General features: G+C 35.1%; 1 protein-coding gene across 25 annotated transcripts in view; it reads right to left on the bottom strand.

Moving 5' to 3' along the window:
• The window catches only part of DOCK7 (dedicator of cytokinesis 7), a 204,159-nt gene that overhangs the window by 46,252 nt on the left and 131,360 nt on the right, over positions 1–26,547 (bottom strand). For 12 of the 25 annotated variants that reach the window (XR_011532369.1, XR_011532368.1, XR_011532367.1 and 9 more), the window contains 4 exons: positions 18,386–18,555; positions 17,240–17,394; positions 9,205–9,387; positions 8,959–9,094 (listed from right to left, as the gene is read on the bottom strand). Coding sequence is in view for 18 of the 25 variants with exons in the window: in XM_070591940.1 (XP_070448041.1) it covers positions 8,959–9,094; positions 9,205–9,387; positions 17,240–17,394; positions 18,386–18,555 (644 nt within the window). In the remaining 7 variants the exon portion in view is untranslated. Of the gene's footprint in view, positions 1–8,934; positions 9,095–9,204; positions 9,388–9,432; positions 11,672–16,998; positions 17,395–18,385; positions 18,556–26,547 lie in introns of those variants that run through there. The other 13 variants (XR_011532364.1, XR_011532365.1, XR_011532366.1 and 10 more) reach the window with 2 other exon arrangements.

The following is a 26,547-nucleotide window of genomic DNA, read 5'->3' as shown; positions in this document are numbered from 1 at the left end:
CCAGACAGCAGAGCTTTGAGTGCAGGCAAACAAGCTCCCAGTTGCCATGAATGCCCATGGTACTGCTGCAGTCCTGAAGTGGAGAGAGTGTCTGGGAGGGACTGTGGGAGCAGGCAGTAGCAGACAAGAGCCCCCATATGATTGCTTTCCCATTCAGTGGGAGACCCTACAGGGTCACTGAGATCATAAGGATTGGCCCAGGCTCAGATGGGCACAGCTGATGAGGATCCTGGTGTGCCCAGCTTATGCAGCTCTTGCCACCTCCCCAGAGCGGCAGCAAGTGGAAGATTTAATCAAGTTCTGTCTCTATACAGAGGTACAAATCCATGCTGTAAAGTAGTATGAAAAGATATATTAAATCTCCAGACCAGAAGGAAAATGACAAGTACCCAGAAATCAATCCTGAAGGCACAGAAATGTATACTCTGACATAGAATTCAAATAGCTATGATACAAAAACTCAACAAGTTAAAAGAAAATACAGATACACAGTTCAATGAAATCAGGAACAAATTTAACGAACACAAGGAATTCTTCACAAAAAAGATTGAAAGTATAAAGAACCAATCAGAAATGTTGGAGATAAAAAAACACAATGGGTGAGATAAAGAAAAATCTTTACTCCCTGAACAGTAGAGCTGATAGCATACAGAACTAATCAGCAGTCCTGAGGACAGAAATACAGAAATGCTTCAGATGGAGGAGGAGAGAGAACTAAGACTAAAAAGAAATGAAGAAATTCTTTGAGAACTAGCTGACTCAATTAGGAAATGCAATATAAGGATTATAGGTACTCCAGAGAGAGAAGAGAAGGAGAATGGAGCAGGAACCTTGTTCAAAGAAATAATAGCTGAGAACCTTCCAAACCTGGGGAAGGAGCTGGAAATACAAGCAAGAGAAGCCAAGAGATGTCCTAACAATACTGATGTAAAAGAACCCTCTCCAAGGCATATAGGTGTAAAGCTGGCAAAAGTCAATGACAAAGAAAAAATATTAAGGGCAGTAAGGCAGAGGAAAATAACCTACAAAGGAACTCTTCTCAGGCTTTCAGCGGACTTCACAGCAGAAATCTTACAGGCTAGGGGAGAGTTGGAATGATAATATTCAAAATTCTGAAAGACAAATACTTTCAGCCAAGAATATTCTATCCAGTGACAATATCCCTCAGATATGATGGAGAAATAAAAACGTTCCCAGATAAACAAATGCTAAGAGAGTTCACGCCACAAGACATACCCCTCCCCCACAAGAAAGCATACCTGATAAAAAAGGAAAGGGGTTTACAACACCCTGAGCAAGGAGATAAATAGGCAAAATCAGAAAATTGCAGCTCTCTATCAGAACAGGTTAGCAATCACTTAATTACAACACTAAAGACACAGGGAAGGAAAACACCAAAAATAAATACAAGCTTGTCATTTTATTGACAAACTGACAATACAAGATGGAATAAGATATGACAATAATAACTTAGAAGGGGAAGAGGAAACGGATGGAATCGGCTTAGTCTAAGGAAATAAGAGGCTATCAGAAAATGGACTATCTCATCTATGAGATTTTTTTATACAAACCTCATGGTAATCACTAAACAAATAATTAGAACAGAGACACTAAAGATAAATAAGGAAAAAACTACCTAACTGAATTGGTAGTACGAAAGACATGGGATGAGAAACAAAGGAAATGCAGATGAACTGGAAAATGAGTGTTAAAACAGCAGATTTAAACCCTCATATGTTAATAATCACTCTGAAAGTAAATGGATTGAGTTCTCCAATCAAAAGACACGGTTGGGGGGGCTTGCCCCATGGCCAAGTGGTTAAGTTTGTGCGCTCCACTGTAGGCGGCCCAGTGTTTCATTGGTTCGAATCCTGGGTGCGGACATGGCACGGCTCATTGAACCACGCTGAGGTGGCATCCCACATGCCACAACTAGAAGGACTCACAACTAAGAATATACAACTATGTACTTGGGGGCATTGGGGAGAAAAAGGAAAAAAAAAAAAAGACACAGAGTGGCAGGATGTATTAAAAAACAAGACCCAACAATATGCTGCCTCCAGGAAACACATCTCAGCTCCAAAGACAAACACGGGCTCAGAGTGAAGGGACGGAAGATGATAATCCAACCTAATGGTAAACAAGAGAAAGTCAGTGTTGCCATACTTATATCAGACAAAGCAGACTTCAAGATAAAACACGTAAAGAGACACAAAGAGGGGCAGTATATAATGATAAAGGGACACTCCACCAAGAAGACATAACACTTATAAATATCTATGCACCCAACACAAGAGCACCAAAGTAGATGAAGTAACTACTAACAAACCTAGGAGGAAACATTAACAACACCACAATAATAGTAGGGGACCTCAACACTCCACTCACATCAATGGACAGATCATCCAGAAAGTCAACAAAGAAACAGTGGAATTAAAAGAAAAAATAGATCGACCAGATGTACTTAACAGATATATATATATATATATATATATATAGAACACTCTATCCAAAAACAGCAGAATACACATTCTTCTGAGGAGCACATGGAACATTCTCAAGGATAGACCATATGTTAGGAACAAGGCAAGCCTCAATAAATTTAAGAAGACAGAAATCATATCAAGAATCTTTTCTGATCATAATGCTATGAAACTAGAAATCAACTACAATAAAAAAAGTGGGAAAGGGACAAAGATGTAGAGACTAAACAACATGCTACTGAACAACTAATGGATCATTGAAGAAATTAAAGGAGAAATGAAAAACATATCTGGAGACAACTGAAAATGAAAACATAGCATACTAAATCATATATAATGCAGTAAAAGTGCTCCTGAGAGGGAAATTCATTCCAAAACAGGCTCACCTTAACAAATAAGAAAAACTTCAAATAAGCAATCTCAAACTACACCTAACAGAATTAGCAAAAGAAGAACAAAAAAGCTCAAAGTCAGCAGAAGGAGGTAAATAATAAAAATTAGAGACGAAATAAATGAAATTGAAACAAAAAAGACAGTGGAAAGGATCAATGAAACAAAGAGTGGGTTCTTTGAGAAGATACATAAAACTGACAAACACTTAGCTAGACTCACTAAGAAAAAAAGAAAGAAGGCTCAAATAAACAAAATTAGAAATGAAACAGGAGAAATTACAATGGATACCACAGAAATACAAAAGATTATGAAAGAATACTATGAAAAACTATAAGCCAACAAACTGGACAATCTAGAAGAAATGGATAAATTCTTAGACTTGTACAACCTCCCAAAACCAAATCAAGAAGAAATAGAGAATCTGAATAGACCAATCACAAGTAAAGAGATTGAAACTAATCAAAAACCTCCAAAAAATAAAAGTCCAGGAACAGATGGCTTCTCTGGAGAATTCTACCAAACATTCAAAGAAGATTTAGTACCTATCCTTCTCAAACTATTCCAAAAAATTGAGGAAGATGGAACACTTCCTAACACATTCTACAAAGCCAACATCACCCTGATATCAAAGCCAGACAAAGACAACACAGAGAAGGAAAATAATGGGCCAACACGGCTGATGAACATAGATGCAAAAATCCTCAACAAACATTAGCAAACTGAATACAGCAATACATTAAAAAGATCATATGCCATGATGAAGTGGGATTTATACAAGGGACACAGGGATGGTTCAATATTCACAAATCAATCAATGTGATGCACCACATTACCAAAATGAGGAATAAAAACCATACAATCATCTCAATAGATGCAGAGAAAGCATCTGACAAGATCCAACACCCATTTATAATAAAAACTCTCAATAAAATGGGTATAGAAGGAAAGTACCCCAATGTAACATGGGCCATATAAGACAAACCCACAGCCAACATCATACTCAACAGTGAAAAACTGAAAGCCATCCCTCTGAGAACAGGAACAAGACAAGAGTGCCCACTCTAGCCACTCTTATTCAACATTGTACGGAGGTTTTGGCCAGAGCAATTAGGCAAGAAAAAGAAATAAAAGAAATCTAAATAGGCAACGAAAAAGTGAAACTCTCCTTGTTTGCAGACAACATGATTTTATATATAGAAAACCCTAAAGAATCCATTTGAAAACTATTAGAAATAATAAAAAACTACAACAAAGTTGCAGAGTGCAAAATCAACCTAAATAAATTAGTTGCATTTCTGTACTCTAATAATGAACTAACAGAAAGAGAACTCAAGAATACAATCCCATTTACAATTGCAACAAGAAGAATATAATATCTAGGAATAAATTTAACCAAGGAGGTGAAAGACCTATACAATGAAAACTGTAAGACATTACTGAAAGAAATCAATGATGACACAAAGGAATGAAAAGATATTCCATGCATGTGAATTGGAAGAATAAACCTAGTTAAAATGTCCATACTACCCAAAGCAATCTTTGGGGACATATTCAATGCAACCTCAATCAGAATCCCAATGACATTCTTCATGGAAACAGAACAAAGAATCCTAAAATTCATGTGGGGCAACAAAAGACCCCAAACAGCTAAAGCAATCCTGAGAAAAAAGAACAAAGCTGGAGGAATCACAATCCCTGACTTCAAAATATACTACAAAGCTACTGTAATCAAAACAGCATGGAGCACGGTACTGGGACAAAAACAGGCACACAGATCAATGGAACAGAATTGAAAGCCCAGAAGTAAAACAACCTATCTATGGATAGCTAATCTTTGACAAAGGTGCTAAGATCACACATTAGAGAAAGACAAGTCTCTTCAATAAATGGTGTTGGGAAAACTGGATAGCCACATCCAGAAGAATGAGAGCAGACCATATCTTACGTCATACACAAAAATAAACTCAAAATGTATCACAGACTTGAAGGTAAGACCTGAAACCATACAACTCCTAGAAAAAAACACAAGTAGTACAGTCTTTGACATCAGTCTTTAAAGGATCTTTTTGAATACTATGTCTACTCCGACAAGGGAAACAAAAAAATAAACAAGTGGGACTTCACCAGACTAAAGAGCTTCTGCAAAGCAAGGGAAACCGGAATGAAAACAAAAGGACAATCCACCATCTGGGTGAAAATGTTTGCAAATCATATATCCGACAAGGGGTTAATCTCCATAATATATAAGGAACTCACACAACTAAACAACAAAAAAACAAACAACCCGATCAAATAAATGGGCAGAGGATATGAACAGACATTTCTCCAAAGGAGATATACAAATGGTCAAAAGGTACAAGAAAACTAATCATCAAACATCACTAATAATCAGGGAAATGTAAATCAAAACTGCACTAAGATATCCCCTTACACCCATGAGAATGGTTATAATCACCAAGACAAAAAATAACAAATGTTGGAGAGGATGTGGAGAAAACGGAACTGGCATACACTGCTGGTGGGAATGCAAATTGGTGCAGCCACTACAGAAAACAGTACAAAGATTTCTCAAAAAGTTAAAAACAGAAATACCATACGACCCAGCTATCCCACTACTGGGTACATATCTAAAGAACTTGAAATCAACAATTCAAAGTGACTTAGGCACCCCTATGTTCACTACAGCATTATTCAAAATAGCTAAGATGTGGAAGCAACCCACCTGCCCACTGACTGATGATTAGTTAAAGAAGATGTGGTATATAAATACAATAGAATACTACTCAGCCATAAAAGAAGACAAAATCATCCCATTCATAACAACACGGATGGACCTGGAAGGTATTATGCTAAGTGAAATAAGCCAGATGAAGAAAGACAAACACCATATGATTTCACTCATATGTGGAAGATACACAAACACACAGACAAAGAGAACAGTTTAGTGGTTACCAGGGAAGAGGATGGGGGGGTGGGCACAAGGGGTGAAGGGCCACATTTATATGGTGACTAACAAATAATAATGTACAACTGAAATTTCACAATGTTGTAAACTACCATGACCTCAATAAAAAAACAAACCAAAAACCCCACACCCTTTTAAGTAAGCAAACTTTCTAATACTGATTTCCTCAAGATCTTAACCACGGCTTATAAGGCGCATAAGACCTTCTTTCCTACCACTCTCCCTCTTGCTTACACCACTACATAACTGTGTGTGTGTTCTGCATATACAGTCTCACCATATATGCTCCTGATGTAGGACCTGTGCAGTGGTCATTTTTCCTTTTACCTGATTCTTCCTTCCACAAATTCTCACTGGCCAAGCATCCATCACTAGCACAGAAAGCCCTTCCCCAACTCTCCAAACACTTCCTTTCCTCTTAATTTGCTTTGTTTCTCTCCATAGCACTCTGACCACAAGAACGTAAGGTACTTAAGAATACAGATTGTGTTCATTTTGTCCACCACTTTATGAGCAGGGCTAACTAAGAGTCTGGTACACATTGAGAGCTGAATAAATTTTTGTTTAATAAATAAACAAAATAAGAATTCTTAATTATTTCCTTTGGTCTACAGAAGGCAGGACAAGAAGAAGACTGATGCTTTCTCCCAAGAGGTTTCTAGGAGTGAAGGCAGATTGAGTGGTATGGGCTCCTTTAAGGGGCAGCAACAATAGAACTGATTCATATAAATCCAGCATAGTGGAGAAGGCACTGAGAATTGTGGAGAAATATACATTTAAATGATGGAATTAGTCATGATTCCAGGCTTTCAACTAGAAAACTAATGCTAATTTGTTAAATATATAAGACTTTAAATTGGTTGGGAGGATGGAAAGAAAAATGAAAGTAAAAATTCAGAGTTCAAATAAAATTTTAAAGAATACTGAGAAATAAACAATTTTTTATACAATAAAAAACACGTGTCTGGATATTTCTTCTGTTTTTTCTTCTGTCCCTTCTCTCTTTACCTCTTTTTCATTTTGAAATCTGTATCTTTAAGAAACTTTGTAAAAGAAAACAAAAATAGATATGTCTATATTTATGATAGTTAATGAATATTTGTGATCTATTTAAATTTCTATCACTAACTTTTTTTTCTTAACAAAACTGTCTCTGATTTTCTTAGTGAAGAATAGCTATCATTAAGTGACCTGGCTTAAATGTCCGAATGTAAATAAAGATTATAAAGGATTAATTTTTCTAAGACAAGAAGAACTTCAATTCTTTTTTTTTTAATTGCGATGTAATTAACATTTAACATTATTTTAGTGTCAGGTATAGAATGTGTTACAATATATGCATATATTATGAAATGATCATCACAGTAAGTCTAGTTAACATCCGTTACCACACACAGTTACAAATTTTTTTCTTATGATGAGAACTTTTAAGATCTACTCTCCTTGTGACTTTCAAACATCCACTACAGTATTATTAACTATAGTCATCATGCCATACATACATCTCCAGGGTGTATGAATTTTATAACTGGAAGTTTGTACCTTTTGATGCATCCCCCTGCCCTCTACCTCTGGCAAATACCAATCTGTTCTCTGTATCTATGAGTTCAGTTGTTTTTGTTTTTTTTTTTAATATTCCACTCACGGAATTTCAATTCTTATATTCAAACAATGATAGCTGTCATAAGGCCACAGGTTTAAAAATGTAACAAACATATTATTAAAAGTTCCACTCTTTCCAAAAATAAACCTTAGAAAGACCTGTGGTATAATACAAAGACACTAAATTGGAAGTCAAAAGATCCTGGTTCTGTCATTTAGTTTATTATGATCTTAGGCAAGTTTTTACCTCTGTGAGTTTTATTTTCTTTATCTTAAAGATGAGAAAAATTATGCATTAGGTTTTGGTAATAATTAAATAACCTAGATAAAAGTTAATTTTTATAGTTTTTTAGATGGTTGTTGTACATAATAAATGAGTTAAGAGAAAATCCATAAGCATACTGTAAACGCTATATAACTGAAGTGAAAAAATGGTACTCTAATAATTCCATCAAAGGCAAAGACTGTGTCTTATCCATTATTAAATTGAAAACACACATAGCATATAAAAGATATTTAAGTTTACTTAAATAAACAATCACTATGCTAATGGCCTATAGAAAAGAATAATTAAAAAGTTTTCATGTAAACAGACATTCATATTTTAGTCAACAAATATATATTGAGCTGTTAACATGTGTCATGTACACCGATGACTAAGCCACATCCCTGACATTAAGGAGCTCTCAGCAACAATTTTATTTGTATGTCACTTTAGAATTTACGAAATGTTTACACACACAGTTGCTACAAAGACAGTAAGATCAGTTAGTTACACTACGTTTTAAATTCTCAAAACAATTAAAAGTGGATGAGGAAAAGGAAAGTGGGGAGATTAAGAAACTGGGCCAAGGTTATACAGCTAATGGGTAGCAGACCTGGGATTGGAAACAGGCCTCATATGCTACTAAACTGTTTTCTCCCCCTGATATTTGAGTTTGGTGGGCAATATCTTTGCCTTAGATACAGGGTATATTAATTCATTGTGAAAACTAGGAAACTTTTAAGGGTAAAAAGTGATGCCATAGAATGTACAATACCAAGAGTGAACCTTAATGTAAAGTGGGAATTCTGGGTGATAATGATGTCTCAGTGTAGGTTCATCAGTTTTAACAACCGTCCCACTCTGGTGAGGGATGTTGATAATGAGGGAGGCTACGCCTGTTTGGGGGCAAAGGATATATGGGAAATCTCTGTACCTTCAGCTCAATTTTACTATGAACCTACAATTGCTCTTATTTTAAAAATAAGGGATGCTATTAATAATCACACAAGGGCAACAGAAATAAACAGAATACCCAAAGTAAATCAGGAAATATATTCACCCTAGTTAAATCAGAATTCTAACTTAAATTCCTGCAGAGAAATGGGTATTCAAGGTAATTCACAGTCATATTTAAAACATTTTTTTGAAAGTGTAGACCTGTCACTGAAGACATCCAACAATGATCATTACAACATACGGTTCAAGGAAATTGAAAAAATTCTCACCAGAAGAAGATATTGCGTACGTACCAAGCTGTCCTCGGCTTCGGCGCACCATTTCTTGCCTAGCGCCTATGCTCCCAAGAATAGCTTCTTCAAGCTTTGCTCTCATATCTTTTGATTTCTTAAAGGTCAAACTATTCATTCTTTCAAACACTTTCTTTCCCTAAAATTTAACCATTACAAAAGAAAAGAAGAGGCATTGAGGACATTTTCTTCTTTCTTTTCCACATTGTGTCCTTTCATGTTCTTTGCAATGGCGTAACGATCACTTACTTTGTACTCAAAGCAAGAAACACAGAGATAAAGCAGATCTAAGAGCCGGTTCAGCTGCAAAACTGAGAGATCTGTAAACCACTTTTGTAGAACTGTTTCATCTGCATTCTTGAGAACCCAAAGGAGACAAATCAAAAGGCTCCGACTTGATTCTGCTGAAAAGGTGGTGTGTTGCCTGCCGCTCTGAAAATAAAGAGCAGTAGAATGAGACAGACTGATCAACGGCCATTTCTTGTTTTTTGGTTGTCAGTTGTTTTCTTCTAAAAACAACAAAAATTGCTTAAAAATCAAATATTTTAAAAGAACCATTTGATTTAGACAATATTTGTATAAGTCATGTAGAAACTTAAAACTAAGGTCCTGAAGTTTAATGAACTTTTTCCTGGCAAAAGATGATTGCATTAATCTATGATAGCACTGCCAGCAGACAATAAATAAATGTAAGTAAAAAACTTAAAGAGAAAGTCTAAAAGGTTTTAGACTTAAAAACTAAGATGTCTACCATAGAATATAAGACATGATGAAAGTAAAGGAAAAAGGCAACTGACTCACAGTGCATCAGAGCAGTGCAAGACTTGACAGTGGTGATAAATGTTCATCAGGTTAGGGAACCACTGCTTCCTGTCAAGGGCCACTGACATAACGGAGAAAGCATCAGACCCCACATAAGTCAGAGCTATGTTCATCTACAGCATGTAAGGTTAAAGTGCTATTTTCAATCTGCAATTCTGTATTAGTATATGGTATGTGAAACAGAAATGAAAACCTAAGAATAAGAACTTGTGTACAGTGCCATTTATTGGATATTTACTCTGTTCCAGTCATCAGGCTATGGACTTTATATAAATTATTTCATTTAGTCCTCCAACAATATTACCAAGTAGGTTGTATCGTTCCAATTTTACAGACAAGAACACAAGATGACAATAATAATGATGATGACAAAAATAAAATTTGAAATGTGCTAGACATTACGCTAATCACTTTTTCCTATTTAACTCTCATGATTTTATCAGATGGTATCAACTAGTATGAGTTCTAGTTTACAAGTAAAGAAGCTAAAGGCTAGAGATTAAGTAATTTGCCCTAAATCATGTACCAAGAAAAGGTAAAGCCAAGATGTTAGTCCTGGTTAACCAGACTCCAAAATTTACACTCTTCACTATTATGCTACATTCTAATATTTGGTTAATAAATATGTTAAATCATAAGAAAGCAGTGGAAGGGATGCTGAGAGGAAGGAGAAAGGAAAGCTAAACATATTTAACTGTTGAGGTTATGATCTCAACAACTACCTTAATCTTCTCTCCATCCTGGATGATGATAATGAGAACAGCCAACTCTTATAGAACACTTACTCTGCAGCAGGAACTGTATTAAACACTTTATACGTATGAACTTATTTATCCCTTGCAACTATCCAAAGAGATAAATATTATTACTAACCCTACCTTACAGACAAGAGAAGTGAGACACCAAGCAGTTAAGTATTTTGCACAAGTCTTCTGTAGTAAACGGTAGGACTGGAATTCAAATGCAGTAAGTGCAGGTCCAGAGACCTCTCAGGGATGCATGCACATGTAAGTGAATTCAACTGCTTAAATTCACTTAACCCACTATGGTATACTGCCTCTGACTTGAGCACAAATAACTTTGACCCCCACTCCCAATTCCACATTCTCTCTGATAAGGAAAATGCTCCTTTATTTTAAAAGCAGGCATTCTCCATAGCTGAACTTTTAGGTATTCATAAACATATTAACTGAATTCTCAATGAGTAATTTTTTAGAAATAAATTTAAAATTATTCTGAATTTGACAAAAAGGCATACACTGACATTTCTTATACCCCCACATAAACTGCCAATAACTTTCGAAGGAAGTTAGACAAACACGAGAAAGACTCAGTAATGAAAAGACGTCAGAATTTCCCCAAATAGTTCTATAGGATCAATGCAATTCCAATAAAAAATACCAGTGAGGTTTATCCTGGAAGTTGACAAATTGATTTTAAAATTTAATGGGGAAAAAGCAAAGGGCCAAGAACAACCAAGACATTCTTGAGGAAGAACCAGGTAGGAATGAGGACAAATTTGCTCTACCAGATATCAACATTTACTAAAAAGTTACAATAATTAAGACAATTTGATATTGGCATATGAATAAACAGTCCAACGAAATAGAATAGAAAGGATAAAACAAAAACCTTATGCATATATGAAAATCTGATATGTAACAGAGTTGGCACTATGGATCAGTGGTAGAAGGATGGATTGTTCAATAAATGGTGTTTAAAAAACTGATTTCCTGGACAAAAAAATAAAAGTAGATTCCTACCTTGTACCATTGTACAAAAAAAGCAATTCCAGACAAAGAACATAAATGTAAAAGGCAAACCTTTAAAACTTTTAGAAAGAAATAGAAGAGAATATATTTATGATCTTGGGGGTAGGACAGGCTTTTTAAATCTATCATAACATTAATAAAAAAAAAAAAATAAAATAAAATAAAATAAGACATAAAAAGCAGAAACCATAAACCACAAAAAGATGGTCACAATTGCCTACAATAAAATCAAGAATGTGTGTTCATTCAAATAAATAAATAGATTGAAAAGGCACACCATGAAGTAGTAGAAATTTGCTGCATGTAAACCAACCTGAGATTAGTATCCAGAACAGTCTTTCTCAACCAAGGTTCCATCAGAGAATTAAGCCCTACAAGAAATGATTTAGGGACTGTTTTCTCTATTCTCCCAAGGCATTAAAAAAAAAAAACGGTAATTCTGGTCTGGTATTACCAATCAACAAATCATCTCTGAAGGAAGAAACCACAATTCCAAGCCTCTTATTGTATTTACAAATAATATCGCAAATACAAAGTCTAGTACACAAAGAACCAGGCATACAAGGAAACAAGACATCATGAGCAAAAACCAGACAACAGCAACAGGCACACAAAGACCTGAGATACTGAAATTATCAGAGACTATACAACAACCGCGCCTTCTGTGCACCCTTGTCCAAAATATGATTAAAAGTTTTGACTGGAAATTTGAGAGTACAAAGGGAAACATTTTTGGGGGAAAAAATTGAAGAAACAAATAGAATTTAGAAAACTGAAAAAATTTACACAATAGCCAAATTAAGAACTCAGTGGATTGGTTTAATATAATATCAGTTACAGGAGAGAATTAGTAAACTGGAAGACAGATCAAAAGAAACAATCTACCATGAAGCACAGGTTAACAAAAAGATGGAATACATAGAAGAAGAACAGAGACACAGAGGATGAAATAAAAAGGACTAACATCTGTTTAACTGGAATATGAAAAGAGAAGAAAGAATGGAGAAGAGGACATATTTGTGTAGATAACGACTGAGAATTCCACAGAACTGAAAAAAGACACTAAACCACAGATTTAGGAGCCCAAAAAACACCAAGAAGAACAAATATAAAGAAATTTAAGGGGCCGGCCCCATGGCCAAGCGGTTAAGTTCGCACACTCTGCTTCGGCGCCTCAGGGTTTCGCCAGTTCAGATCTTGGGCACAGACATGGCACCGCTCGTCAAGCCATGCTGAGGCAGTGTCCCACATGGCACAACTAGAAGGATCCACAACTAAAAATATAAAACTACGTACCAGGCGGCTTTGGGGAGAAAACGGAAAAATAAAAATTAAAAAAAAAAAAGAAATTTAAAACTACACTCAGCAGAGTGAAACCACAGAAGGTCAGTCCTAGGGAGAACATCAAAAAGAAGCAAAAGAGAAAAAAAGATTATCTTCAAACCAGCAACAGTTTGATCGCAGCTGACTTATCAAAAGCAGCAATGGAAATGAGAAGACAGTAGGAACAACGTCCTCAGCATGCTGAAAGAAAACAGAGGAAATTCAGATGCTAGTTCTCAAAAAAATATCCATAAAAACTCCTAAAGAATCAAGGTCAAATAAAGACATTTTTCAAACAAACACAGAGAGTTTCTCACCATAGCATAGAAAATTCTAAAGAATATATTTCACAAATAAGAAAAATACCTAATATGGAATGTTACAAATCTGGGAACGAATAAAGAGCAAATAAAGTGGTGAAGACATGGGCAAATCTAAATGATAACTGATTCTATACAGCTATAAAAATAATAATAATAATGTATTGTGACATTTAATGACATACAAAACTTAAAATGCATGAAAACAGCATTTAAATTGGGAGAGATATAAACTCAACCTGTTCTAAGGTCCTTCTACTAACCAATGTGAAAGTAAAGGTAATGAGCAACATTGGACTGGATAATTTAAGGAAGCACACTGTGATTTCCTGCACAATCACTAAAAGAATAGAAACAACGTGTAACTGCCAAACTAACAGAGAGGAAAAAGTGGAACAAGGATAAAACGGAATGAGAAAAAAATAATCCAAAAGAAGACAATAAATGAGACAAGAGATACATAAAATGGGTTTACGATATAACATAAAATTAAAAAGGTTAAATTCATTAAATTTAATTATACTAAATGTAAATGGATTAAAAACTCTAGTGAAAGGCAAAGATTAAGAGACCTGATTTTAGAAATATAAGACAAAATCTAACCACACGCTGTTATAAAAGATACATCTAAAACATAAATTTAAAACATAAAGTGAAAATGTTGAAAGTAAAAGGACAGAAAAAGTCATGTCATATATATACTAGGCAAAAGAAATTTAGCATAGCTATGCTAACAGTATACAAAATAGACTTTAAGGCAAAAAAAAAAAGTATTTATGGTGCATGTTGATCACAGATGCAATCCATCAAAAAGTAGGTAATTTAAATTGTTAGATATTTCATAATAAGGCCTCAAAGGAAATAAAACAAAACTTTGACAGAATGATAAGGAGATATTACAAAACCACAATTGTAGTGTGATATTAGCATAAGCAGAAAGAATTCAGTAAAGACAAAGAAGATTTCAACAAAGGATTAACAAATTTGAGGTAATAGACAAATAGAGAACACTGTAACTAACAACTGAAGAAAACGCATTCTTCAAATACATGAGATATTTGCAAAAACTGACCATATCCTAGCCCATAAAACGAGCTGCCACAGATATAACAAACTGAAATCATACAGGGTAAGTTCTCTGATCACGCAATTAGGCCAAAATCAGAAAAAAAAGATTACTAGAAACTTTCATAAGTGGAAATTTTAAAACAAGAACAACTTAATATCCCAAAAGTCTAAAAAGACATCATAATGAACTTTAGATATATTTTGAACTGAATAAAAAAATGCTACATATCAATAGTGGCATGTAATTAAAACAATAATTTAAGGAAATGCATAGGCTTAAAATATGTATCAAAGAAAAAAAGGATGAAAATTAGTGAGTTAAGCATCTATTTCAAGAAGTTAGAAAAAGAGCATTGATATAAACCCAAAGAAAGTAGAAGACAGTAAACAATAAACATTCAAAAGTAAGGATCAACAATTCCCCCAAACTGGTTCTTTATAAAGACTAAAGATGTATTCAAATTTTCAATGGAACTTACTAAGACAAGAAAAGGCACAAAGAGCCAGTCAGAAAAATGAAAAAGTTTAAATCTACTACACATGTTATATACAGTAAACAGATCATAGAAAATATTTAGAACAACTTTGTATGCCAAGAAAATTTTATGCATCTGTCAACAGAATGGGTAAATAAATTGATCTATAGTCAGACAATGAAATATCATAGAGAAATGAAAATCAGTCATTTATAGCTACATTATATAACATGGATAAATATTAAAGATATAATTTAAAACTAAACTATAGTATTTAGGGATACAAACTGAGATGGTAAAACTATAAACAAAATTAAGCAATTACTTTATTAGTCAGGATAGTAGGTAGCTTGGTGGATAGCTTGGTGGGAAAGAGCATGCTAAGGATTTCTGAAAGGCAGCCAATATTATGGTTTTTTGTCCTGAGTGGTGGTTACAAAGGTGTTTATTTTATAATATTTTGTAAACTGTACATTTATGCATGACATACTTTTTCAGGAGTAGTATGTTTCACAAAAGAAAAGTTTAAAAAACCAAAAGCAAGTTCAATAAAATTGAGAATAGTGGTCATTTTGAGGAGAGGTAGGGACTGAACTGAGAAGGGTAGACTGGGAACTTCCAAGGTATTTGCAATGTTCTCTTTCTGAAGCTGGGTGGTAGGTACGCTTCTATTTCTTCTATCGCTATATTTTAATTGTACATGTACATTATGTATTCTTTTGTATGTACAATATCACCAAAACTACAAGAGATAAAAGAAAAAATTGATAAATTACAATTCATCAAGGGGGCCAGGTGCAGACCTACTCCACTCGTCAGCCATGACGTGGAGGCATCCCACATACAAAGTAGAGGAAGACTGGCAAACATGTTAGCTCAGGGCGAATCTTCCTCAAGCCAAAAAGAAAAGAGGAAAACTGGCAACGGATGTCAGCTCAGGGTGAATCTTCCTCACACACACACACAAATTAGAATTCATCAAAATTTAAAACTTCTGCAGTTCAAATGATAGCATCAAGAAAGTAAAAAGAAAAAAATGAAAGTGAAAAGATAATCCAGAGAATGGAAGGAAATACTTGCAAATCACGTACCTGAAAAGGGATCTGTATCCAGAATATATAAAGAATTCTTTCAACTCAATAACAAGAAGATGAATTACACAATTTTAAAATGACAAAGGATTTGAATGGACTTTTCTTTAAAGAATTATACAAAAAAATGTGCCAATAAGTAAATAAAAAGACGCTCAACATCAGTAGACATTGGGGAAATGCAAATCAAAATCACGAGATACCACTTCACACCCACTAAGGTGACTATAATAAAAAGGATAACAGGTGTTGGTGAGAATATAGAGGAACAGGAAACTTTACATTGCTAGTAAGAATGTAAAATGGTGCAGTCACTTTGAAAAAGAGTTTAGAAGTTTCTCAACTGTTAAACATAGAGATACTATCTGACCCAGTAAATCACTCCAAGGTATCCACCTAAGAGAAACAAAAACATACGTACACACAAAGACTTGTACACAAATGTTCACAGCAGCATTATTCCTAACAGCCAAAAAGTGGAAATGATCCAAATGTTCATCAACTAACAAATCGATAAACAAAAACCGGTGTATCAATATAATGGAATATTGTTTGGCAATAAAAAAAAGTAGTGATAAATGCTACAACATGGTTAAACCTCAAAAACATTATGCTTTGTGAAAAGCAGCCAGACACAAAAGATCACAGAGTGCATAATTCCAATTAAATGAAATGTCCAGAATAGGCAAATTTATAGAGCTAGAATGTCAATTAGTTGCTGCCTAGGGCTGGAGGGAAATTGAGAGGGACTGCTAACAGGCCTAAGGGTTCTGAAATATGTACTAAGATATACTGTAAATATACTGAAAACCATGAAATTGTACACTTAAAATGGGTGAATCTTTTGACATGTAAATTGTATCTCAATAAAACACTGTCACATCAGACAGCTTCTATAAATATTACTGCATTTTTCTGAAAGAAGGTCATTTAAAACTTTTAGAACTTGATCTTGCTCTGTCAGCAGTTTGCTTCTTCCTACCCCCATATCCTTCTCTATTTAAGGGGGAAAAATACAGGGGCAGAGTAAATATCAATTTTTTTCCACATGAAAAAGTGTAATATATTCACAGATTAAAAAAAGTAAAAGTATTCTCATTTGCTAAACAACTGATAACATTTCTTAGGGCTGATAAAGAATAAAATGGATTAAAAAATAAAGAAAATGGGCTATATATAAGATAATTTTCAAAACTCTGAACGACAGAGGACAGAGCTTTATACCATAAAACTTGAAGCAATTAATAATTCTTAAAACAAGTCAGTACAAGATAGGCAATATTCTCAGAACATTAATGTTTCCACAAATAAAACTTGGAGTACTTTTGCATCAGCTAGTATGGTAATCCTAGTTATTTATCCTTGTACACATCGGTCTTTCCAGGAAAAACTTCACAGGAGTGTTGTTTTACCGTTGACGTGAGGAGGAAGCTGCCGGGCCTTGTTAGCTGAGGAACAGATGTTCCTGCAATTGCCATGGCAACTGTCTGGCTGATCATGCTTCCGCTCTCACTTTCATAATCATCAGTGGCTATACAAATTGGTCTTCCTCTTTGATTGTGAGTTTCTGGAAAAAAATAATCCAAAAATAAATAAACAAAACTTCTGTTTAGCTTAATTAACAGTTATGGAGCATACAATTTCCTTTCCTAGTCTCCATTTCTCTTTAAAAGAAAAACCTGTTAACACGTAATTAGATTTACTTCTTTTAAACAATATTTTAAACATTAACTCAGTCTTACAGTAATAATTTATAGTTTTGTAGAGAACTTTAACTTGCTAGTGAAAGAAGATGTAATATAATAAACATTTCTGCTTTCAGGTGGAAACCCACTTTAGTGATCAAAATACTGGAAAAACTGCCTAACTATGAGTCCCTCAAAGGTAAGGAGTTGTCATCTTTGCATCACCAGCAACTGTCAAGGTTCTTAATTCATATTAGGTACTCAGTAAATGCTTGTTTTTGTTTTTATTGAATTGGAAGTATTTTATAAAGTTAATTGCTAATTTAAATACAACCTACAGTGTTTTCATTAGGGCAAACAGAGGAATTTAAGTAAATTCTAAATATGGAAAGCAAGAGCAACAAAATGTTGTGAGTTGTAGTTTTTAAAAAGCAACATAACTTCAACTTACTAACCCAGTGTTAGTAATAAACATAATTCTTAATATTCAGGTGAATATTAATTTCAATTATATATATGAATAAAATTGAGACTAAAGGCTATAGACATCTGTCAAGTTTTCTTGTATTTTTTTTCAGATGCACAGTACATGCTCATGCAAACACACCTACTTCCTAAAAGGTAGGTATAGAAATGTTATAACATCCTTAATTTAAAATTCATCATGAGAACCACTTACATGAAAATTGCAGTGGATTCACTCACACAGTCAAAAGTTTTTAAGTGAAATAGTTAAGTATTTAGTTTACTTATGTCGGTGTATATTTCTTTATATTTCTTTTCCTAAAATAAGATCTTTATCCTTGAGATATTTCCTAACACTTTTACACACTGAGATTTGTCTTTAAAATTTGACCAAAATATACTAAGTACCTGTAAAATCATACAGCTGAGGAACAGTTTCCATGATAATGCCAATAAGAGGGAGATACAACATGGCCACCCGAGCCTTTATCTGGGGGTCAGAGAACCGTGGGTCTGAGTCATGACTGGATAGTAAATTGTGTACCATATTGATGACTTTCTTGTGCAATCCAAACAGTCTGTTTAAAAAGAAGATGAAGAAGCAGCAGTAAGGTCACAGAGCTTAGTTAACATCTGTAAGCAAACAGTAAGTCATGGTAACCAATCAATTTTGTTCAACTTCTTAACTTTGTCACATATTTGCATGGACTCCTATAAAACACTTCTCATTTTTAAATTAATGAATATCTCTCTGTATAAAATAAGAATTGAGGGGAAAAAGAAATCCCACACAAATTCCCTTAGGAGTAAATCTAATATTATTTTACATTAACTCCTTATTAGTGCATTTTAACATTAAATAACAAGACTAGTTATAGTTGTATTTTAAAGCAAAAAAAAAGTAAATTTTAAGTAGCTATAAATTTTATTTCATCAAATGAGGTCTACTCATATTTATCCCAAATAAACTTTTATTTCCTTTTTCTAAAAGAAAAATCCTCTGCCTAATGGATTATGCAGTCCACAGGCTGGGGCTGCTTTTCGGCGGCTCTGTTTAAGCTAACGCTCCTTGCTCAAGTCCTTCATTGGGGCCCTCACAACTTTTCTAGACTTCCACTGCCCTAAGTTTCACCTGGGCTACTGCACTAGGAAGGGTCACTCACATCTTCACACCTTTTTTCTCCTCTATTCTTAGACTGAAGGTACTTTAACTATGCAAACCATTCTAATTAAAAATTCATCCAACTTCATCTGGCCCCTAACACTGCACCTAGCAGCAGTTTCAGATCTCACTTTCTCTCATTAAGCCTGTCACCATCAATCTCAGTAAAAGACCTTACCTCCAACTTCTTTCTTTTAGGAAAGAAAAAGTATTCTGAATTTGCTCTGGTCAGATCTTTTAACACAATTCCATCTTTATGGCTACCAAATAATCTTTCTTCTTGTCTCAGAAAAAGTTGTACTTTTTCTCAGAAAGTCATTTCCCCACATGTTCAATGAACTTCATCGTTCTTCAGTAGCTTCAATGTCCGGCTACTAAGCTCTTCTCTTCTTCCTTCAAATAAGCCTTTCCTATCTTGAAAATACATGTTCACTTGAAACTAGTTTCCTCCAGCTTATATAGTATTTCTGTTAGTAATAAACTGTTATACTATTTCCCCTGAATAAACTTTCTGAATGCACAGTCTATATCAAGTGTTTCCTTTTACTTAATTATCTACTCCCTTTCCCTGAAAACTTTCTAAATTGGTTACAACATGGTACAGCACTAGCTTCATCATTTTGTAGACAAATGATTTTCGAAGATACTTAACCTATTTCCCTGTATACCAGGGCAGAAACATACCTCAAAGGTGGTTGTAAGAAGTAAGTTAAAGAGTTTATATAACATGCTTTTAGCACAGTGCCTTAGCATTGTCCCCCTCAGTGAATATTATTAGCCTTTCTCTCTTTGAAGATCACACAACGGATTTAAGAGCTGGGATTTGAAACCAGGTAGTCTTTCTCCAGAGCCCTTCATCTTATCCTGCCATTTTACACAGCTCTATATGAAATCTAGCTAGAGATTCTTTCTTCTCCCTTCCAGATTTTTTATTCAGAAAGTATGTTTTTAAACCCTGTCAAGAACCACAGCCCACCTCACACCTGTCAGAATGGCTAGTATCAAAAAGACAAGCAATAACATGTGTTGGTGAGGATGTAGAGAAAGGGAACCCTCATATACTGTTGGTGGGGATGTAAATTGGTATAGCCACTATGAAAAACAGTATGAAGGTTCCTCAGAAAATTAAAAATGGAACTACCATATGATCCAGAAATTCCATTTCTGAGTAATTATCCAAAGAAAATGAAAACACGAATTGGAAGAGATACAGGCACCCCTATGTTCATTGCAGAATTATTTACAACAGCTAAGATATAGAAGCAACCTAGGTGCCCATCAATAGATGAATGGATAAAGAGATGTGGTATATACATACAATGGAATATCACTCAGCCACAGGGAAGAACAAAATCTTGCCATTTGCAACAACATGGATGGACCCAGAAGGTATATATGCCAAGTGAAGTAAGTCAGACAGAGAAAGACAAATACTGTATGATTTCACTTATACATGGAATCTGACAAACAAAACAAATGAACAAGCAAAACAAAACAGAAACAGATTCATAGATACAGAGAACAAACTAGTGGTTACCAGAGGAAGCAGGGGTTGGGGAGCAGGTGAAATAGGTGAAGGGGATTAAGAGGTACAAACTTCCAGTTATAAAATAAATAAGTCACCAGGATGGCACAGCATAGGGAATAGTCAATAATATTGTAGTAACTTTGTATGGTGACAGATGGTAACTAGACTTATCGTGGTGATCATTTCATAATATACATAAATATCAAATCACTATGACATACACTTGAAACTAATAGGATATGGTGTGTCAATATGCTTAAATTTAAAAAAGAACCATATCTAATTAACATATCTGAGATTTCATCTTCCATCTCTCTACTTGACACTGTTATTTGTATCAGACACTGTCATTTATACATTCTCTTCTCAGTATTTTCTCCAAATAGTTTCCATCCTTCCTCACACTCTCCCTCATTTTTCCCAAGTCTCAGATCTGGTCATTTGCTCTTTATGGTCTCCCTTTTGACTTCTTATATCACCAATCATGATTCCCAAACCTGAGTATGTATTCCTTATCTCTCAGCAGCTACCAGCCCCAGACTTCAACCTAGCTAAACTCTACCCTCTCGTCTTCATGAAGCCTTTTCATATGTCTATATTATTCAATCACCTGCAGCTATAAATACATACTCATGCAGGACCTGCCATATCCCATTTTAGATGCTGGAGATTAGACACTGTCCCCGCTCTTAAGGGGCTCACTTTAGAAAGAGAGAAACACAGGCACAAAAATACAATCATGTGTCGCAAAACTACGGGGACACGTTCTGAGAAATGTATCGTGTATTTAGACAAACTTAGATGGTATAGCCTACTACACCCATAGGCTCTATGGTACTAATCTTATGGGACCACTGTCAAATATGTGGTCTGCTGTTGACTGAAACATCGTTATGCAACACGTAACTGTAATAACGCAGTATTACAACTGTTATGTAAAGGCGTTAGTCTTCTACAGAACTATGTTTATACTACAAAATTAGCATTTAATCATAGTATATTGTTTCATAGTCTTAACTTCCTAACTATAATGAAAGTTTCTTAAGAGCATATCTTTGGTCAATTAGAGAATATATTATTGCTGCTCAAGGAATTATTCTTGATTTCTTAGCAAGCAGAAAGAGTAAAAAGAAAAGCATTCCTCTCAAGGATCGAAGACAACGTATGCTGTATTTTCTCTATATACCTCTAAAGAATGCAAAATTTGGAGATGAGATATGAGCCTCTCAAAGTCCATCATTCATTCATTCAATTAACAAATACTTATCAAGTGTCCACTTTGTACCAGACACAATCCTAAGGCACTGGGAATACAGCAGTGAACAAGAAAGACAAAGTGCCTGCTCTCAGGAGTTCACATTCTAATGGGAGGAGACAGATAAGAAACAAGCAAACTTCAGGTAAGTGCCCTATAGAAAATAAACAGGGTTAATACGGTTAAGAGTGATGGTGGCAGGGGCAACAGAGCTAATTTAGACTGAGTGGTTAATGAAGCCTCACTGAGAAGATGCTGTCTGAGTGGAGACCTGGAGAATCACTAGGAGGAAATGCCTCTGTGAAGATCTTAGGGCAATCTGAACACTGCTTCAGTCAGAGAAAAATTCAAGTGCAAAGGTTCTAAGGTGGGAAGGAGTCTGGGACACAGAGAAACAGAAAAAGGTCAGGATGGCTAGATTTTAGTACGGGAGGAGGGAAGAGAGTGGCAAGAGAGCCAGATATATAGGTCTTTGAGGACTATTATTAAAAGTCTGGATTTTATTTTAAGCGCCATTTTAAAGGCATACACTCACATTGACAATTTTAAGCAAGAAAGTGACATGATCTGATTCTCATTTTTAAAAGATCATTCGGGCCGCTGTGTAGAAAAAGGATTCAGGGAGGAAGAGTGGAAGCACAGTTAGGGGAGCAGCTGTGAGGATGGGGAGAGTGGCTGAATCTGGGATCTATCTTGGAGGTGGCACCTGTAGAATCTGCTAATGGACTACAGGAAAGAGTGAGAAAAGGAAGAAATAAGCAGTAGTAAAAACTAAGGTTACAATCCTATGTACTATGTTTAAAACTCTTCCCATATCTTGCTTAACTAAATAGACAAAGAAAGGGGCATAGTGAACAAAATTATCTGGACTTTATAGAAAATCTTTCCTAGTGTCAAAAACCAACACATTCTAGCTTGAAGGGTAAAAAAGCAGAAAAGAATTCTTTCATAAGTCCTATATTGTTCTGCAGAAACATAACAAACCTATTTTAATAGAAGTGATCCTCGACGTGAAAAAAAAATACATTGCAGAAACAGTAGATTGTTAGAACTCTATTCTCTCTATCAGACACTGCTGAGCACCTACACAACACCTACTTCCTCTGTCTTCCTTCTTAACAGAACTCATATTTTTTTCAGGTATACATTCCTCCCCGTAGAACTCAGGGGAAGCTGACTCCATCCTCCGTCTCAGGAGTAGATTCTAATTAGACTAGCCCTGCTACTTAAAGCAGCCAGTTAGCAAACTGTTTTGTCACCAGTCTGAGAAGAGATAAATGTTAATCAACTCATTGCTTCCTTAATTGAGAAGGTCTACAAAAAAAAAGTATGATGTAGGCACTGTGTTTAGTGACATAGTTGATTTATAATTAGGCACAGCTCCTTATCTTGTGCTCTGTAACAAGCAACCCATGAACTGACACTAGTGTAAGCGCCACATCTGAGCAGAACTGAACTAATCCATCCAGCAATCTGGCATTGCTCTGGTGACTGCAATAGCACAGGATAGGCAAGTGAGCCAAATCAGTCCAAGGGAAAGATTTACAATGCATGCTTGGGAAGAGGATTTCCCCTCTCCCTCCTGCTGGACATGAACAAGGAAGAATTTAATCTGAATTGCCAGTGGCAACTGTCTTACAGCCAGAAGAGATGCTAGCCTTAAGATAAAGCTGATGCTTCTAGTAGAGGTAGAGATATAAAGAACCAGAACCTGAGGACCTCAGTGAGCTGCTGACTGTACTGTGCTAAAAACCCTACCTTTCTTCAATTATGAAAAAATTAATTTACTTCCTCTAATAAAGCCAGTATAAAGAAAGGTTTTCTGTTTCTTGCAACCAAAAATATCTTGATATATATATATCAAGTAAAAATATTGGAAATACAGATTGAAATGACTGAGATATATCAGATATTAAAGAAAGCTAGTATGTTTAGAAGGTGTTTTCAGAATGTTTTTTTTCAAACAGTGGATCCCCTCTTTTCCCCAAATGATATCACATTCATTTGTCAAATGGCAAAATAGGGTGGCAAGCAGGGTTGGGAGGCCCAGAGTTTCATTCACTTGGTCTGCTCTTTCCATATTCCAACATCTGCACCCCGACTCGATCCTGCATGGAAATCCATTGAGGAACTCTTCAGAATCTATAGTTCTGAAGAACACGTGTGAAAAACTACTTCTTTAAGCTATATTCCTAATGTGGGAAGCCACCATTATGAAAAAACACGTCTTTCATTTGCAGATTTAGCCTTTCAGAATTTATCAATAAGCATCAGCTATGTCCCTGACTACTGCTAAGAACTTTACAAACCTCCTCTTTCATTCATTCAACAAATACATCAGAGGACCCTTGTAAAACCTGCTCAAAAGTATCTCCTTTAGTAATCTCGAACTCCTACATGAGGTTAAGCTGCATTATAAACTCCTAATGATCTTTTTATGAGAAAAATTGAAAAAAAAAAAAGTAATTATTACCCAAATGAGTTATAGTCATACAGATTTTCTTTAAAAAACTATTAAAACACAAGTGCCCCATAGGGATGCTAGACCACAACAAATCAGGCTATTTCTACAAATTCAACCATCAGACAATATACCCTTCTCTACTTACTATATCAATTTCCAAAGATCCTCTAAAACTGTACACAGTTTTGGAATCTTTTAAAACCTACAGATATTTGCTTAAAGGGCAAATTTTGAAATAAAATGATACACAGTATGATGGCAAATGATAAATTTTCTTCACAAGGAATCAAACAGAAGACTAGTCTATTTTCCTCAACTGAAATGTGCCTACTATATATCAACATATCTAAGAGTCCATCTACTAATATGCCCAAATATTTTATGTACTATTAAGAAGGAAAAAAGGGACAAAGATGTGGAGACTAAACAATATGCTATTGAACAAGCAATGGATCATTGAAGAAATTAAAGAAGAAATAAAAAAATACCTGGAGACAAATGAAAATGATAACATGCCATACCAACTCACATGGGATAGTGCAAAAGCTGTATTAAGAGGGAAATTCATCGCAATACAAGCACACATTAACAAACAAGAAACATTCCAAATAAGCCATCTCAAATTACACCTAACTGAATTAGAGAAAGAAGAACAAACAAAGCCCAAAGTCAGCAGGTGAGAAATAATACAAATCAGAGCAGAAATAAATGTTATTAAACAAACAAAAGGCAGTAGAAAGGATCAATGAAACAAAGAGCTGGTTTTTTGAGAAGATGAATAAAATTGACAAACCCCTAGCCAGTCTTACAAAGAAAAAAAGAGAGAAAGCTCAAATAAACAAAATCAGAAATGAAAGAGGAGAAATAACAACAGACTCTGCAGAAATACAACAGGTTATAAGAGAATACTATGAAAAACTATATGCCAACAAAATGGATAACCTAGAAGAAACGGATAAATTCTTAGACTTTTACAATCTCCCAAAACTAAGTCAAGAAGAAGCAGACAATCTGAATAGACCAATCACAAGGAGGGAGATTGAAACAGCAATCAAAAGCATCCCAAAGAATAAAACCCCAGGACCAGACGGCTTTCCTGGGGAATTCTACCAAACTTTCAAAGAGGATTTAATACCTATCCTTTTCAAGCTATTCCAAAAAATTAGGAAGGATGGAACACTTCCTAACACATTCTACGAGGCCAACATCACCCTCATACCAAAGCCTGACAAGGACAGCACAAAAAAGAACTATAGGCCAATATTGCTGATGAACATAGATGCAAAAATTCTCAACAAAATTTTGGCAACTCGAATTCAGCAATTCATCAAAAGGATCATACATCATGATCAAGTGGGATTCATACCAGGGACTCAGGGATGGTTCAACATCCACAAATCAATCAACGTGATACATCACATCAACAAATTGAGGAATAAAAACCACATGATCATCTCAATAGATGCAGAGAAAGCATCTGACAAGATCCAACAGCCATTTATGATAAAAATTCTGAACAAAATGGGGATAGAAGGAAATTACCTCAACGTAATAAAGGCCATATATGACAAACCCACAGCCAACATTATACTCAATGGGCAAAAACTGAGCGCCATCCACCTGAAAACAGGAACAAGACAAGGATGCCCTCTATCACCACTCTTATTCAACACAGTACTAGAGGTTTTGGCCAGAGCAATTAGGCAAGAGAAAGGAATAAAAGAAATCCAAATAAGGAGGGAAGAAGTGAAACTCTTGTTGTTTGCAGATGACATGATCTTATATATAGAAAACCCCAAAGAATCCATGGGAAAACTTTTAGAAACAATCAACAACTACAGCAAAGTTGCAAGATATAAAATCAACTTGCATAAATCAGTAGCATTTCTATACTCTAATAACGAACTAACAGAAAAAGAACTCAAGAACATAATACCATTCACAATTGCAACAAAAAGAACAAAATACATTGGGGTGAATTTTAAGGAAGTGAAGGACCTATACAACGAAAACTATAAGGCTTTCCTGAAAGAAATGGATGAGGACATAAATAGATGGGAAGACATTCCATGTACGTGGATTGGAAGAACAAACATAGTTAAAATGTCCATACTACCTAAAGTGACCTACAGATTCAACGTAATCCCAATCAGAATCTCAA

The sequence above is a fragment of the Equus przewalskii genome, chromosome 24 (assembly GCF_037783145.1).
Source record: "Equus przewalskii isolate Varuska chromosome 24, EquPr2, whole genome shotgun sequence".
Classification (NCBI taxonomy): Eukaryota; Metazoa; Chordata; class Mammalia; order Perissodactyla; family Equidae; genus Equus; species Equus przewalskii.
The sequence above is the reverse complement of the archived record's forward strand: the minus strand, read 5'-3'. Positions and strand labels throughout refer to the sequence as shown.